This window comes from Poecilia formosa, unplaced genomic scaffold, assembly GCF_000485575.1.
Source record: "Poecilia formosa unplaced genomic scaffold, Poecilia_formosa-5.1.2 Scaffold331, whole genome shotgun sequence".
Classification (NCBI taxonomy): domain Eukaryota; kingdom Metazoa; phylum Chordata; class Actinopteri; order Cyprinodontiformes; family Poeciliidae; genus Poecilia; species Poecilia formosa.
Window position 1 is genome coordinate 298,014 of NW_006800270.1, and position 17,281 is coordinate 315,294.

At 38.1% G+C, this 17,281-nt stretch overlaps 1 protein-coding gene across 2 annotated transcripts in view; it reads left to right on the forward strand.

The window, feature by feature from the left end:
* Window positions 1-17,281, forward strand: part of glcci1b (glucocorticoid induced 1b) — a 32,579-nt gene that overhangs the window by 9,068 nt on the left and 6,230 nt on the right. The window contains exons 4-6 of one of the 2 annotated variants that reach the window (XM_007573510.2): window positions 9,417-9,506; window positions 11,981-12,100; window positions 13,322-13,459. In XM_007573510.2, coding sequence (XP_007573572.1) covers window positions 9,417-9,506; window positions 11,981-12,100; window positions 13,322-13,459 — 348 coding nt within the window. Of the gene's footprint in view, window positions 1-9,416; window positions 9,507-11,977; window positions 12,101-13,321; window positions 13,460-17,281 lie in introns of both variants that reach the window. The other variant, XM_007573509.2, reaches the window with a different exon arrangement.

The window sequence follows — 17,281 nt, forward strand, 5'->3', positions numbered from 1 at the left end:
TATGGAAAATCAGTTTGACAATTATCAAAGAGAGGATAAAAATGCAGAGAAACATCTAGGCACGCCGTTATCTAATCGACTTCATGCTTTTTGGCACATGGTGATGTTGAGCCTGTCCTGTCCTGGTGAGATGAGCTCATAAGAGTCTGACTCAGAGCTGTGGATGATGGAAAACATTTGTTATGGCAGTAAAAATCGTAATGTGAGAAAATCCGACGCACATCACAGTCCCAGAGCGATTTGTCGGAGCTCGGACCCACTTAAGGAATAGTCATAGACCACTTCCTGTTTGCAAGTTCTGCCTGAGCCCATCTCTCTTTTTTTAAAAGATGACAGCAGAAAGCAGCAGACAAAAGGTCCCTGGTCTTTTTTGTTTTGCACTGCACCAGTTCAAGACGGCCTCTCCTTTGAGCTGTAATGCAGCTCTGCATGGAGGTGAAGTTGTTTGCACCTGTCCCCCAGGCGAGGCGAGGAGAATTCCCACTGCTTACCACCTGGCCCTCATGGCTGCCTGCCTTTTGTGTGGGAGTTGAGGAGCAGAGGGTCCATACATATGCTAATCGCGCTTCCAGGATATGTCTGCAAGCCCTAGACCCTGCGGTTACAGAGCACAGAGAATCCGTATGAAGATTAAAGCTCTGACACACCAATTCACACACAAGAAAGGCAGACTGATCAAACAGTTTGTGTAGCCTGACATTTTACATTATTAGTTATATGTGAGCACAAACCACAGATCGTCAGTAGCTGCGTTTCCACTACAGATGTATGCAAGTCTTTGTCAAAAAAACACACTATTGCAATTGTGGTGGTCCATTAAATAAGGGTGCATTCACACCAGTTGTGTTCAGTCCGCTTTAATCGAACCCCAGTCCATTTGTCTGGAAAGTCCTGTTGGTTTTTTGGAGTGAATGACCAAAAATGTCATGAAGGGTTGAGATTAAGGCTGTTGTAAACGATTATTTTAGTAATCGAGTATTCTGTTGGTTATTCTGACGATTAATCAAGTAATCAAATATAAATTTGATCAAATGAAATATTGGTAAAGCCAAAGACTATACTCCAGTTTTTGGTTTATGTAATTCATCTTCAGTGAGTTTAACAGCTGAACTCTCACCTTGTCCAGCCATTTATAGCTTTTCTGTTCATGGGACGGGATTTCACACCTTCACTTGCCACACACAGAAACTCATCTACCAGGTGTGTAACGCCACGATGCGCTCCGCCACATTCGTCCGTAACGTTACACTTACGTTAAGCATCAACGACAGTGGAGCAGCTCGCCGTGTTCAGTTTATCCCTCTCGCCTGTATAAGTACACCCGCTGCGCTCTTCACCACTGTTCGCTCTGAACCGGCATCGCGGCAGTCAATTTAAGGATGTCTGTTGGTCCCTGAAAATGATAAAACCAGGACATTATCATAAATCAATAAAATCCTCCCAGACTGAACTTGAAAATTGGACGTTATGCCGCTAACACTTAGCTTTCGTCAACAACTCACAGGCAGAAATGAGAGCGCAGAGCAACAATAATAATGACAACATGGTGCTCTAAATAATAAAACATAATTTGATGAAGCTTCAAGGCAGATAATTTTTCTTGAGGAATCTTAATAATCGAGGTGCTGAAGTCATTCGAGGAATCGTTACGGCTCTAGTTGAGATGAGGATGAACACGGTCAGATCCAGGGTAAAGAGAGAAAATGTGTTTAATGATGTCCAAAAACCAGTTAACAGAGGCAACAGGTAAGAGAGTGACAAAGAAGGAGTAAAGGGTCCAGCGGTCAAGAGACGACACAGGTGAAGCTAAGCACACAAGGAATGATCAGGGAGCTGGAGATGGCTGGAAGCAGTCAAGGGCAAGACGCGACAACACGAGTCTAAGTGAACCAAAATACATACACCGAAACCAAAGTCCTCACAGAAAACCCAGAAAACGAACTCTGGTAAAAACGTTTCATTGCAATTAAAATGAACATTGCAACGCCAGGCGGACCGGAGACCGCTCCAAAAGCAGGAAGTGGACCAAATTGTAGGGCATTCTGGGTAAATACAACCAAAACAAAAACTCGAGTCTAGACCTAGCGTGAAAAATGGCTTGTGGTCTTTTATCAAAGATGAGAGAAATCCTACAGCTGGATATTTAGAATATTTTCCAGTTCCTGTGTTAGATGTTCATTAGAAGTTTATCGTTTTTGAGAATACGTTATTATGCAATTATTACCATAATATTACCTCAAAATGGTTCAAAACAACAATATTATCATTTATTGCCATCATTACTGGGATTATTTATCGTCCAGCAAAATGACAGGCCTTCTCATTGCTGGTTATAACAAGTGCTTGATGTCAATTGTTGCTGCCAACGTTGACTCAAATAATTATTAGGCTAAAAAGAATCATTACCGTTTTTTAAAGCTCTGTGCATTCAGGATTAAATTTGGTTTAATAATGTAAACCAAATGGTTACAGTGGAATATGCCTTAAAATCACCAATAATTTATGCACATAATCCTGTGAATATCTGAAATCTAATTTCTGAAAGTGTGATTAATTTAAGGTCAAAATGTTTGTTTATTTTGAACAACAAGTTGTAGTATAATTGGTAATGAATCTAAAATCCTGGTTTTGGATGTGTTAGTAGTTTGGCATTTTCTCTCAAAAACTGATGTGTCTTTTAGACCAATGCACAAAACTACAGGTAATCAACTACTTTCCAGAAAGAAAAGTGAATTTAAAACATTCAGATAAACAATTTAGTGGCTAAACCAACATGTCACGCTTTCCTCAACCCTTTAAAAAACTCCCACTAAATGATAGCAGCAGGACGCTGCATGCATGTCTCGGCGTGCAATCTAAACAAAACAGCCCAAATTCCACTGTGATTCAATTGAAACCCAGTCATTATTTCCTGCTTTGGAGCTGAGCTGGATTCTTGAGGATGTTGTCGGCATGTAACCCTTTGGGTGGGAATCACAATAGGAAGTGAGCTGCAGGCTATGAGTTTTATCTGTGCAGCATTACATTATCAGGCACAACACCTGGCACGCTTCCCTGTTCACAAGGCACCAAGCTAAGGCTGCAGGTTCAACAGAGCACATTGCACGGCTCAGGTGAATAAAAGTGGCAGTCTGTGACAATCTGTTGGGAGTGGAAATGTAGTCAATAGAAAATTATCAAAACATTTTTTTGTAATTTAGACTAAGAGTTTACTGTTGATGTATAGCCGATAGATTTGGTCTAAAGAGAACCAATTTTTCACTTTTTTATTCTTCCATATGGTTTTCCACTGCTCCTAAAAAAATCATCCAGCCATCTTTTTGGCAATAAGTTGATGTTTTTTGGTGTCATTGTCACAGTTGACTAGCACTTTGCCGTTACCTAGCAACCACATCCAAGCTTCAGCACGTTAGGTCAGCTGGTTTTACCGCTGTATGCGCTGTACAATGGCTGCTGGAAAAGACAAGGGCTTTGTTGGCATCCAGAAACCACTTCCTGCATTATTGTTAGTTGTGCAGGAGGATCCACTTTTGCTTTTCAAAGAAGTAAGGTTGTGTAATTGCACATCTGTTTGCAGCCATTTTTACGTGCGAGTGTAAAAGTTGAGTTGAGGGTGTGGCCAGCAGCAGATTATTTGGATTTAAAGGACGAGAGATCCTAAAGTGTGATTTTAGTGTGCACTATAAAATCACATTATCTAAGAATGACTTTAGATAATGTAGTGAACATGTTGTATAGCTGATAGATTTGTACTATCCTGTTCCAGGAAACATAACAGGTCACCTTGAAGCATATTGAATTGGGATTTAGACGCCATGCTTTACCACATGTGCCTGCTTGACTTCTTTTAGAACAAAATCTCTTATTAATTTAAATAAAAATGCAAACAATGGAACCAAAAGCCTCACAACATTCTCACTTCACTGGCATGTTGTTTAAAAAGTTGAAATGTTTCTTTTTGCTCGAAGTTTACTGTCAAAAACTTAAACATACACAAAGTCTTTTACATGGAAATTAAGGAACAGAGAAATGTAAGAATAACATAAATACAAATTTAACACAATTTAACACACGCAGCAGTGTTCTGCCTCTACAGGAAAGCTATAGTAAACCATAATGTTCTCAGTTCTGGTTTGAAGAAACCAGCAGGTTTTGCTCTTGTCCGGTTTTCTGACTGATTTCTTTTCCTGGTCAGGACTCAGACAGGATTTTGGATAAGTTCCAGCGACTGCTTTATAGACCATCTCAATTATCTAACCTACTAAAACTAAAAGCATGTGAGCTTTTTGACCAGGCGTTGGTAGGAAACCCTTTACCCTGGCAATGTTCTAAAGATGACTGATGTCGTATTAAACGTCATGTGGTTGGTAAGATTGGGTCCATTGTTTCATTATTTATTATTTTTGCTAAAACAGGTTAAAACAGTGGCTTCAGTCTTTTCTCTGATCATCGGTATTTTGGACTCTATTGGAGACAGAATGAGGAAGTTGTTTGTCATCTGCCAAGGTTTTGTTGTTGACGTAGTAAATCTGAGTCAACTCGATCATGTAGATCAGGGGTGTCCAAAATGTGGCCCGGGGGCGATTTGTGGCCCTTGAATTAATTTTGTGTGGCCCCTGACCTTAAATTCAAGAATGCCACAAATTTGGCCATTCAACAGTTTTTGTACTTTTTTTAGTTTGTCTTCTAAAACTGAAAATGTTAAGAACAACACAAAGACGTTTTTAGAGTATTTTTTTCATTATTATGTTAAGTCGTGCTACTGATATCAAGAAGGTTTTTACTCAAAGCATAAATATTTTTGAGTTAAAAAAAAATCTGTAATATCAAAAAAATTACATTTGAAATGAGCTTAAAAATGTTTCGTAGACTTAAAAAACGTAAAGTAACAAGCCCAAAAAGGTAAATAATTAAACATTTAGGCAAATGTCTGTTGTGCAGGTAATTGAGAAAAAATTCATTTCAATATTTTTGTGTTTTAATTGAAATTTTGGCCCCTGAATACTTTCAACGTGGGAATTTTGGCCCTTGATGCAAAATGTTTGGACACCACTGATGTAGATGTTAAATAAAAGCTTGGGAATGAATGAATGATGTAACCGTTACTGTCGCATGCTACAATAAACACGTTAGCACTTTGCCCTCTCACATCGAAGCTGATCAGATGCTTTGATAGGAAACTTTGGTGAAACCTCACGCAGCTGTGCTTTATGTGTGCAGGAAATCCAAAAAGCTTCAAATACAGGCAGCGCTGTGGTGTGCCATCCGTCGCCTGTCATCTGCATTAAATATTGCAATCAGCACATTTTCTGGAATCAGATAAACGGTGGAGGATGATAAAGTGTTTCCGCCGCTCTGTGCTGATCTTTGAAAAACCTTCTTACATTTCATGGTGCTGCAGGCTTTTAACGACCTGCTGAGGCGGATCAGACGCGTGATGCTGGTGGGTCGACTTCAACCGGCTCATTCTGAGTTGGGACATTTCTGTTGACTGTAAAGCGTAATAAATGTGTAAATCACAGAAAGAAAATCTCCGATTATGATCATTCTGGCAGGAGAAATGAGCCAAAATTACAGCAATCAGAGGCTTAAAATGTGACCCAAGTAATTAATTAAAAAAAAAAACATTCTATAAAATGGAACAAAGTCTGAATAAAAGATGCACAAATAAATAATTTTGGTATTATTAATTGACCTCCAGTTTCTTGAGAATTATTGTGGAAATTCACGCAAAATCAACAAATCCCCACACTTTTTTTCCGCTAATAGATAATTGGGAGTTTACAGCAGATTTTTCTCAGAAATTGTCAAAAACTTTTACTTGTACTAAACGGCTGCTTCAGCTTTAACTGAACTGAGATTAAAGTCCAAGATCTATACAGCGACTAATAAAAGTCACATTTACCGTCATAAATAAGTGCAAATATTTCCAAATTAGTGCCACAAACACGAAATCCTGAAGGGACTGAAAAGATGTTAAATAATATTGTTTAATTTTTAAAAATTCATTGATATTTTAACAGGTTTTATCACACATACCGGCCCTTTAAGAGCATTCATGATCTTGATTTGGCCCAAAATGAAAATGAGTTTGACTCCCTGATCTAGAAGCTCAGGTTGCATATCTAGAAATATGAACCAAATCAACTGAAGTTGTTCAGATCATAAAAGGTTTAAAAGATACATTTATGTCTCGCATTAAAACTGCATCTCTGATGAAAGTAGACTCAGTTTGCCAGTGAAACTTTATTTTTTCCTCAGCAGTGTGAAGCCCTTTCTAGCCATTTGCGTTGATTCAACTGCAGCAAATATATTGTTTACAACTTAATAACAAGAAATATATCTAATACACCGCTTGAAATATTAGTGTGATTTTTGTCATGAAATAAATATTTATTACATGATTAAAAACTGCTTTAAACAGCATTTCTAATCAGATTTATATTAGAAGCATTAGTTGATTCCTTATCATTTTAAGACAGTTATTAAAAGCCACTTGTGGCTCCAGAGCCGCAGTTTGCATATCTAGAAATATGCACCTAATCTTTAACAACTGAAGTTGTTTAAATCATAGAAAGTTTAAAGATACATCTATGCTTCACATTAAAACAGCATCTTGTAATATTAGTGTGATTGTTGTCATGAAAGAAATATCTATTACATGATAAAACTGCTTTAAACAGCATTTGTTATCAGATTTGTATTAAAAACATTAGTTGATTCCTTAACATTTTGAACCAGTTGTTAAAAGCCACTTGCGGCTCCAGTTTGCAGATTGTAAATCCAGACAGATGCTTCAGATCTTTAGCTTTCAGAGTTGTTTAAATCATGAAAGGTTTTAAAGATGCCTTGTGTTAAAGCTGCATTTCTGATGCAGTTTGCCAGTGAAACTTTATTTTTTTCCTCAGCAGTGAACTGTGTGAAGCCACTGTGCCCTTTCTAGCCATTTGCATCGGCTAAGAACAGATTCGACTGCAGCTTCCAGTTCCTGAATGTTTGGCAGAAACTTCAAACTGCACAAGTCATTCCAGAAGCCATGGACGAAATGTTAATGCTAAAGGCTAGTTACACATCTGCCATCCAGCGCGGCCAAGCACAGAGGTCCCTTTTTACGAGAGCACAAGCATCCATTTAATGTGTGTCCTTTTCTGGGGGAGCCGTGGCCAGCGCGCCGGCTCACACAGCTCCATCGGTGTTCGTCATTATTCGCAGGGTGATATTCCATATCACCCTGCGCTGTTTAGAGAAAGAAGATGTTGTTTGTGCGGAGTCGGGCATAAGGCAGGGCGAAGGCGGTGACATTTACGATGTGTTGCGCCGCTGTGCTCGTGTTGTCAGAGCGGAGCCGCTGCTGATAGACACAATCAGGGGGAAGTATGTGGTTTCTGCAGGCCAATGAAAGATCCGCTCCCTGCTTCTGGTTTTGCATTAATTTACATAATTTAACCGTTGCCTCGTTTCTTTCAGCAGAGGTCGAAAAGGCGAGTTCATCGAGACAGAACTATCTCTATGCTCTCTAGGACGAAATCCCGTTTATCAGCTGATTTTCTGTAATCATCTACAAACATCTCAACGTTTATTGCTTGGCTCATTCTGCTTTATACGCCTGTAGTTGTAACTAGAGTCAGCATTGTTGGATAATTTCTGGATTGTATTGCTGAAGGTGAAAGAACATAAAGACGGAAACTTTATGTCACCTTTAACTAACAGAGATGTCTTCATGGCAAGTAAGCACGAATGCTCTTTAAATGTGTGGATTTTGTTTGGAGTGTTTTTCTCGTCAGAAGACAAATATGTGAGCTCAGTGTCTTGCAACACAGTTTGATGCAACTCTGCTTCGCAATAGGAAAAAAAAGGAAAAACTTTTTGTTTAAGAGATTTTTTCCTCAGGGACTGCTGTACTTATTTTCATTGATTCCAGGTATGCAGCTTTATTTTGAAACACACACCACTTGTTAAATGCTTTCAGATGTGTTTTTCTGAACATTTTAGACTCTTGGAGTTTAGTTTTGGTTGAAATGGAGTTTCTGTTTCAGGCCTTAAATCAGGGGAGTGCAAAGTGTGGCGCGTGGGCCATTTGGAGGCCTCAGAATGGTTTTCAAAATGGTCCACATTTGGTGGTTCGCGCAGATGAAACACTTTTTAAGATATTTTGGGTGAGATTATTTATGATTATGGTAAATTAAACAGTCTTTAAATGCAAAACTTTAGGTGCAAAGCAAAAGTATTCATCTGTTATTAATCACATTAATCCTTGCTTTTTTATTTTCATAGTAAGTAGAACCACAAATATCCAATCTTTTACTTAAATGGAGACTTCTGACCAGAAGGGGATCCACAACCTCTTCTTTTTGCTGAAAAGTGGACAAAATAATTATTTTCTACACCAAAAAACAAACTTAAAATGCAGATTTTCTGCACAAATCCACAACTTTCATTAAAATATTGCATATCTAAGTTATTGTTGAAAAGCTGTTAAAAAACAATGCAGTTATATTTAAATTTAATCTTAAGGTCTCTAGAGTTAATTCGCTGATTAGGGAGTGACGCCAGGAGTTTCCAACTCTAATTTTCCGAGACACTGAATTTTGGGTTTTTGTTATCTATAAGCTATAAATTATAAAAATTACGAGTAACAAAAACTTGATCACTCTATATGTGATGATTCTACATAACACACAAGTTCCACATTTCTAAGATGATTGGTAAACGTATTGCACTTTTACGCAATTTTAAGAGTTTTTCGTGGTGTTCCTGTAGATTTCAAACAGCTGCAAACATTTGTTCTTTGGGTTTATGAGTATTTGAATTTTGCATTTCATGTACAGGCAGTTAAATCAAATGTGAACAAGTCTTTTGGTTTACTTTCACCCAGATGCAGAAACTTGCACTCCACCCATTTTTAATTGCACAAAGTATTCAAATCTGTCGGCCTGTTCCGCAGAAAAGGTGCAACTTGGTGGGAACAAGAGATGTGCAAGAAGTTTTGATAACATGAGCTGTCTGCACATCCTTAAAAAGTCTTAAACTCATGAATTTAAGCATTAAAATGTCTTAAACTCATTTAAGAACATGCAAATCGGTCTTGAATACGTTAATCACAGGTCTTAAATTTTGTTTGCCTGGACTATTGCAGTTCTTTTTAATTATTCTTGCAGGATTTTTCTGCAGAGGCAGTTTGTAACTATCTGCTAATATACGGTTGCTAGTTAGCTACTTAGCTATTTTTTGCGTCTATCACAGGTAAATTAGTGCAAATGTATCATCAACTGTTTTTGCCACTGGGTCACTTATATTGTATATTTATTGTCTCGTCAGCCTAAGTTTCGTTCAAGCTGGTATTAAAAAAGGTCTTAAAAACTCTTAATTTTGACTCGATGCCGTGTAATGTACTTTGTTTTGTTTATTTTTCTCAGACTCCAGGTCTCTGGATCGACGAAGCTGCCGAACTGGGAAGTCCTCACCAGCGATCAGCGTCGTGGGGGAGCGCAGATCATCTGAAAGAGGTACTTTCCCTTCTTCAACCTCCCAGACGATCCGGTCACTGCTGCTGCTCACAGCTAACACGTCATTATATCCACACAGCTGGGTAAAGAAAATGTTTCTGTCATTCTTGAGGTTCTTCATTTACTTAAAGTGTGTTTTTATTTGTCAGAGTCTGAGGTCAGCCTAAATATTACCGTCCTTAAAGTCGGTTTCCACTCCTGTCTATCTGCTGGCCTTGGCAGGCCGTCCGGCCGACCACATGGACTCCAGGCCTCCAGACCACAGGCTAAATTTACCCTGCTCTGTTCTCCGCACGGCTGCACTGTGTGAATCTCATCATGGACTGTTGTTTTTCAGACAGTATTGAGGATCCACACTGAAGGAGGGCTGCTTTTTTCCCGTTTTAAAATCAGCAGATCGTTTTTTGTTTTTTTTTTCTTTGTAGAGAGCTCCACCTTCGCTCCACACTGCAAAAATATAAACTCTTACCAAATATCTTTGGTCTTAGTAAGACAAAACTGACTTACAAATAACTTTTCAGCACAATATTTCTCAATTTAAGCGAATAATTCCTGAAAAAGTGCTAGTTCACTGGTGGATTATTTCACTTATAGCAAAACATTTTCCTATTTGATGAGTGAAATAATCTGCCAGTGGATCTAGAACTTTTTTAGATAAAAATAAGGAATAATTTACTTAAACCAAGCTCATATGTTTTGTTGAAAAGTTTCTATTCAGTTAGCTTTGTTTTATTTCAAGTGCACTAAGAAACTAGATAGAAAATACTTGGTGAGACTTTGTGTTTTTGCAGTACATGAAGTCAGCAGTAGCTCCAGTTTAGCTGTAATTAAGCAAACTGTCAGAGCAACACAGCAGGTATAAAACAAGTTATGAAATCTTTTATGAAATGCATCTGCAGCAGCTTCTGGCCTCTGACTTGCCCTTATTTCATAAATCACCGTTAAGCACACCTCTAACTTTATAACTTGACCTGCCTGGAAAATGTTGCATTCACTGTTCTGCAGACAATCCCTGAACAACTTGGCCTAGAAATCAATAGCTCAGCACAGCCAGGAAAATTTCTCTTTTCCCATCAACTAAGATTACACCCGGGCTGCCTGGACTTGTCATTATCGACTGCTTCCACTAAGCGAGTGCAGGCAGCAGGATTCCTGCTCTCTAACCTCTGCATTTTAACGAGTGGGAGGACATCTGAAAGGAGCACGTCTCTTTGTTGACTGTGTTGCCTGGAGTACAAGATCTGCGCTGAAGAACCACACCTTTGTCTGCACAGCACAACTGTGTCTGTTAGTCTTACAAAGGGTATCCTGTTTTTTTACTCGGCCAGATGTAGCAACACCCACTGACCCAACTCATTTCATCAGCAGACTGACTCTGGAAGTGTTGCAGCAACATTCAACTATTCATGTTGCAATAAGCAATAAATCACATGATAAATTTAAACAAGATCAATGATTTATGGTCTTTCTCTTTTCTCTCTTTTTCTACAAAAACTGGATGATGGAAGTCTTCACGATGGTCTCAACTATCTTTTTTTTAAAACAATTTTGTTTACAGAGACTTAATAATTGATTTTATTTGTTGTTTCTGTTGTTTTGTTTGTTTATTTTGGATATTTAAAATGTTATAGCTTTAAATGTTCATTAGAATTTAAAGTTTATTGATTTTGTTTTATTTTTAAAGTTTATTTTAGTATGTTCTTGCATTATTATGCCATTATTACCATTATATTACTTGAAAATTGTCTCGAAACAACATTACTGTTTATCGCAGTAACTTCTGGAGAAATTTATCGTTCAGAAAAATTTGTTGCGGTGGCAGGGCTGCATTCAGGTCGAGTTTGTTTTAGTAAATCTTTTCAGAAGAATGCAAAAGCACTCATCGTATTTTGTTAAACGATTATTTTGGCAATCAGGTAAAAAATATTCATTTAACCAGTTAAGCCTTTTTGACACAATATTGGAAACACCATTAAAAGATGCAAATAAGCAAATAATTGTTTTGAATAAGAAAACAAAGATTTTATTGAACATTAACAGAAAAGCAGCTGCAGTAAAGAAATGTGTAATTTATACATCAACTGTTGCAGAATAAATTTTTAACTGATCCTAAATATTTGGATGCGTGTGACGAACTGGGCACCAATTTATTGACGCCGATTTTCTTAATTTTGGGTGATCGGCTGATACTTCCATGCAAAGGTCTAAAAACCAACCACTGTCCTCTTCTGCAGGTTTGTCTAACAGACCGGCTCACCTGCTCATGTCTGCAGTTAACAATAGTCGCCCCACTGTTGCCAACTCAACGTCTTTCTTGCTACATTTAGCAACATTTCAGACAAAAATCAGAGTCTGCAGGTCAGGCTTGTTAAAGATGAGTAATCGGTGATCGGCCAGAAAACTGCAGTCGGTGTGACGTTTAACACAGCTTTTCTTGTTGGTTTACTGTCTCCGTCTTATTTCACCTTCAGCAGATCGCTAAGCTGCGCCTGCAGCTGCAGCGCAGCAAGCAGGTGACCAGGCAGAGCAAAGACAGGGAGCAGAGCTCCCTGCAGCAGCTGCCGCAGCAGCACAGCGCCGCGTGCCAATCACAGGTAGGCTTCTCATGTCACGCACGCCGTCATGCTCCGTTAGGGGGAAAACATTATCATTAACTCAACTTGGTGATGCAAGATTTTACACAGGCCACACAGATATGATAAGGGAGCTTAGCAGTTTGGAGGAAAACATCCAAACGAAACGGACGGTTACAAACCTATAACACAGCTGCTGGGGATTAGAAAACTGAGTAAACAGTTCAGTGTAGCTACATTTTATACCTTTAAATCCATATTTATTTAAGCTTTCATCAAGCCAACAACATCTATATTTAGTGTTATGTAGTTTAGATTTGTGTGTTAATTAAATATCATGATTTATTATGTGTTGAACATGCAGTTGAGTTGACTTTTCCTAAACAGGAGAAGTTGATCTTGGAGGTCAAACGGAGGCAGAGGAGGGAAATGTGTCTGGGCATGTCTTCCTCTGAGCTGCAGCTCATTCATTAGACCCAGGAAAAGAGATGCTGTGCTGCTGCACAAACACAGCATGAATACTGATGCTTATGACCACAACTCTGTTCTGTTTAACTGAAACCACTTCTCTGCAAAAACACAAAATCTTACCAAGTATTTTCGGTTTAGTTTCTAGTGCAAATATCTCGAGACAAAACTAACTTACAAGTAACTTTTCAGCAAGATATGTGAGGTTTATTTGCTTAAATAGTCCCTTAATATTAACTAAGAAGTACTACAGATTATTTCACTTATAACAAGATATTTTTCCCATTTTATAAATGAAATAACTAATTCTTTTTTTCATCAATTTGAAGGAATTATTTACTTAAATCACTGAAAAGTTACTTGTAAGTTTGTTTTGTCTCATTTGCATTAGAAACTAGACAAAATACTTGGTAAGATTTTGTGTTTTGCAGTGTTGTGGTTGCATCCAGTCGTGTCTCTTTAGTGAAAATATCTCAGTGCACTTGAAAAAAAGACTAAATTAATTTACAAGTAACTTTTAAGCTAAATATTGGAGCTTGGTTTAAGTCAATAATTCCTTTAAAATTGATCTAAAAAGTACTATTTCCACTGGTAGATCATTGTTTTTTCTAACAACATTTTTTCATGTTATAAGTGAAATAATCAGCCAGTGGAAATAAACTTTATCAATTTTAAATAAATTATAGCAATATTGTGCTGAGACGTTACTTTTGTCTTATTTCAAGATGTCTAAATCATTACTCCACCTTCAAACAGTGTTATGTTTCTTTCCAGCACAAGGGAACTTCTTCAACTTTCACGTCAAACCCGATGCCCAAGTCGCTGATATGCAGAGTGCCGAGCAGCGTGGAGGGAATCAACCACGAGCTGGAAAACGTTTTCATACGAGACGACTGGGAGCACGGCCTGCAGGTACAGCAACAGGCTGCCATGTGCAATAATTTACTGCTCACTGCTTGTTATACCTCAGTGAAGTCCTGTAAAGGTTATTATCTGACTAATTTATTTGTTGTAATTCAGTCATTAAATAGGAATGCTCACAATTCAAAACAAAAATTCTGCAAATGGCATTTTGAGACCACTTTTAGGACCTGAATCATGAGGGAAAAACTCAAAGTTGTGACTCAACCCTGCATCTGCACATTGTTTTTGTCCTTTTCTACAAACTGTTATGAACCCGACAGGAAATGTCCAATTTGAAAGATATTTAGTCCACAACCACACCAGAGATGGGTATGTTTGTAAGGACGTCTGCAGAAAAGAGCATGTGCAGCGGCGTCTTGAGTTATAAAATGTATAATTTTTTTACATATTTGTTGAAACTGTCACCATGTTGTGACAGTTTGTTATAAGACAAATAATCTGTGAAAACATCGATCTCCTCCACCTCCTTCCTGAGCTGCTATTGCTGTCTGAAGAAATACACCAAAAACAACCAATCAGAGTCAGGAGGAGGGTCTCAGCGCTGTCAATCAGCCTCATGTACTCACTGCTAAATGTGGTAACGCTGGAGAAACAACTTGCCGTTTATTCGCCGACATCTGTAGCCATGCTAACTACCCTTAGCATTCATAACAGAAAGGAAGGAGAGGAGGAACAGATGGCGATGAGCAACGCCACAATAAGAGTGATTGACAGCGCTAACACCCTCCTCCTGGCTCTGATTGGTTGTTTCTTGATAGGACTTGGGGAAGGCAAGAGGAGTTTGATTTTTTTCACGGATTATCTCTTTTATATATATATATATTTTTTTTATAAAAGTTACATACTGCAGCTGTAGATGGAGTTGTGTCATAATCAGGCAGTTCCTTGAGCTTCCAGCAGTCAGTAAGGGATGGAAGTGAAGTTCTGCAAAGATGACTTATTGCACATAAAGCCTTAAAGTTGTAAATAAACAGCTGGACACCTTTTGTTCTTCTACTGTTTTAAAATGTCTTCAAAAAAGTAGTTTAATCTCAGTTAATTGCTTTAACTGTTACTTTTTCCTAATGAAGTTATCTTCATCCAACATTAAAATTTGTCTGGTCTGAAATATTAAAGTGTGATTAAAAAAAAGCAAAAACAGAAGAAATCTATAAGGAGAACATACTTTTTCACCCCATTGTGCATGTAAATTCAGTCGTACGCATACCGATCTCTGCTCTGCATTTGCTCCATTTGTCAATTATTAATTTGGTAATTAAATATGCATAAGTTTTGTCATGGACCTCAGAAGGAATCATCTCCATTTTGCATTTTAAGAACGTAATCATTGCATAAACTAAACATTTAAGAACCTTTTTAACAGCTTTACTGAAAAAAGGCATGGAACTGCTGTTAAACTTGTTAGTTATGCTTAGGATTTGTTACATTTGTGCAAAAACAAGCTTGTAAAGTCAGTTTCTACACATATTTGTACAGCGTGAGAGTCCACTTGTTTAGAAGCCTGTAAATCAGCCCTGATATGAGGTTGTAAACCTTGGCAGGGCTGCGATGCTCCACACCCACATGGCTTAAACACACAAACAAACACACGCTAACCTGCAGATTTACAGCTTGCTGTGCACTCTGCCTTCCTTCTGCTCGCTCTTTTCAGTCAGCTGAGCCAAAGCTCAACACAATTCACATCACGCTGTTCTCAAGTACCATCTGGTGTGCTGTTTGCTTCTGCAGTTGCCCTTTAGACAAACACATCACAGGGCTTTTAGTTGGAGATGTTTTAAGATTTAGGGCGTTTTAGATGGCACTTTGAGTTTAATGTGACGTCATCCAAAGAGAGAGACGTTTCACCGAAAGTCCCTCCATCTGTTGGCATCAGTACTCGAAGAACTCATCAAGTCCAATTGAGGAAGTTCTGCCTCCTTTGACAGTCTGACCACATTCACAAACTTTAACAGGTCACTTCTCACCTGGGATGTCCATTAACGATTTATTAGATTAAAATTAGTTCCCACTTCAAATTGGTAAATTAAAAATGTCCGCTGAGACCATGTGTCAAGTCTGGCACGTTAGCCTTTTGTGTGGCCCTCTAGACTTCAAATTACATCAATAAGTTCCTCCAGTGACACAAATCCACAAAATTCACACAAAATCAACAGATCCCCACATTTTTTTCAGATTTTAACCGCAGATTTTTCTCAACATTGGCTAAAAAGAGTGTCTGCTGCCTTAGGTTGCATTCACATCAAACACATTTTGCGCGTCGGGTTTACATTCAAAGTCCATGCGGAGGCGCATCAAGGGCCCGTTCCGGCACATTTGGAGCTTTTGATGCGTCATGTGCGTCCAACAAATAGGCCGGCAGCGAAAAACAACAGCTACAGCGATTTTGACGCGTCTGACGCGCCTCTACGAGCCTCCACATGGACTTTGAATGTAAACCAGACGAGCATAACGGTTTTGGTGTGAACCCACCATCAGCCTTACTTGATGTCAAGTTGTACGGCAATTAATAAAAAGTCACATTTAACATACATTTGCGCAAAGATCATAAATATTCCTTACAAATATTTCTAATTTAGTGTCACAAAATCTATGATTTTGATCGCAAAAAACAAACACAAAAATAATGACAAAATGGACTGACCTTTATGAAAATATGTTGAATGTTATTTAATTTTAAGAATCACTTACTGAATGCTGAAACAAACAGATGTTTATTGTTATTTTAACAGTTTAATGGGTTTTCTCAATACATTTTGGCACAACCGGACCTTTAAGAACATTCAGCTTTTATACTTTGTGTTGTAGCGTGGCCGCCGGCCAGCAGGTGGCGCCGCTGGTCATCCCTAAGCGGAGCCATTGATTCAGAAACAAAGATGGAGGCCATATCGGTGAAGAGAAACGGTCCAGACTTGGTCCGATTTGAAATGCAAAATTCACCCTACATGGTTCTGTTTTGAAATATAAACACTCGAAAAGCTCCTTAAGCTTCACCTTAAAGGCGCTTCATTCAGCCGAGCTGCATGACGGAGTAGCGTTAGCGTCTCTTTCAAAAGTCACTGATGTGCTACGAAGACGACAGACGACAGAGAAGCAAAGAGGATACCGCACTTCATGGAGTGAAGTTTTAACTTCCCTTTAGAGCAACAAGACAGTTCCCATAGACATAAATACGTAGACGCCTCATGGAGCGTGTCGGCCCGTTGCTGCGATACGTCACAGCGTCCGCCATATTGAATGTGGAATATGTGCCAAGTAAGCTAATACAAGTAAATGGACCGAACTTCACAAAGTGCCGTTCTACAAAGTATTTTAAATTAATTCCTGTCATTGACACATTTTCTCACACACATTAATATATTAGGCAATAAAAGAAATGACTAAAGACAGAGTTTATAGCTTTTGATGTGATTATTTAATTGTTTTGGGGCATTTCTGAATAAAGAGCACAAAGTTTTTATTTGATAGAAATGATTCTGACCATTTTTATAATGACACTGATGAACAGTCACTTTTACAGTGTTTAATTAAAGAACATATTTACATAATTCCATAATTTAATGTACATTTAACGTTTCAAGACAAGAAACAAATTATTTTCTTGTATTTATTTTTTATACATTATTTAGAAATGACTTTTGACTTATAAATCAGTCATTGTCAAACATTAAACTACATATTTTTCTTACTTTTTTCCAGAGAAAAAATATTTATTATACGTTAACTCTGCTATTGACAGGAAAGAGTGAAAATAATTATAAGAGTAAATTATTCTTATTTCATTACATAAGTTGTATTAATACACTAATACTT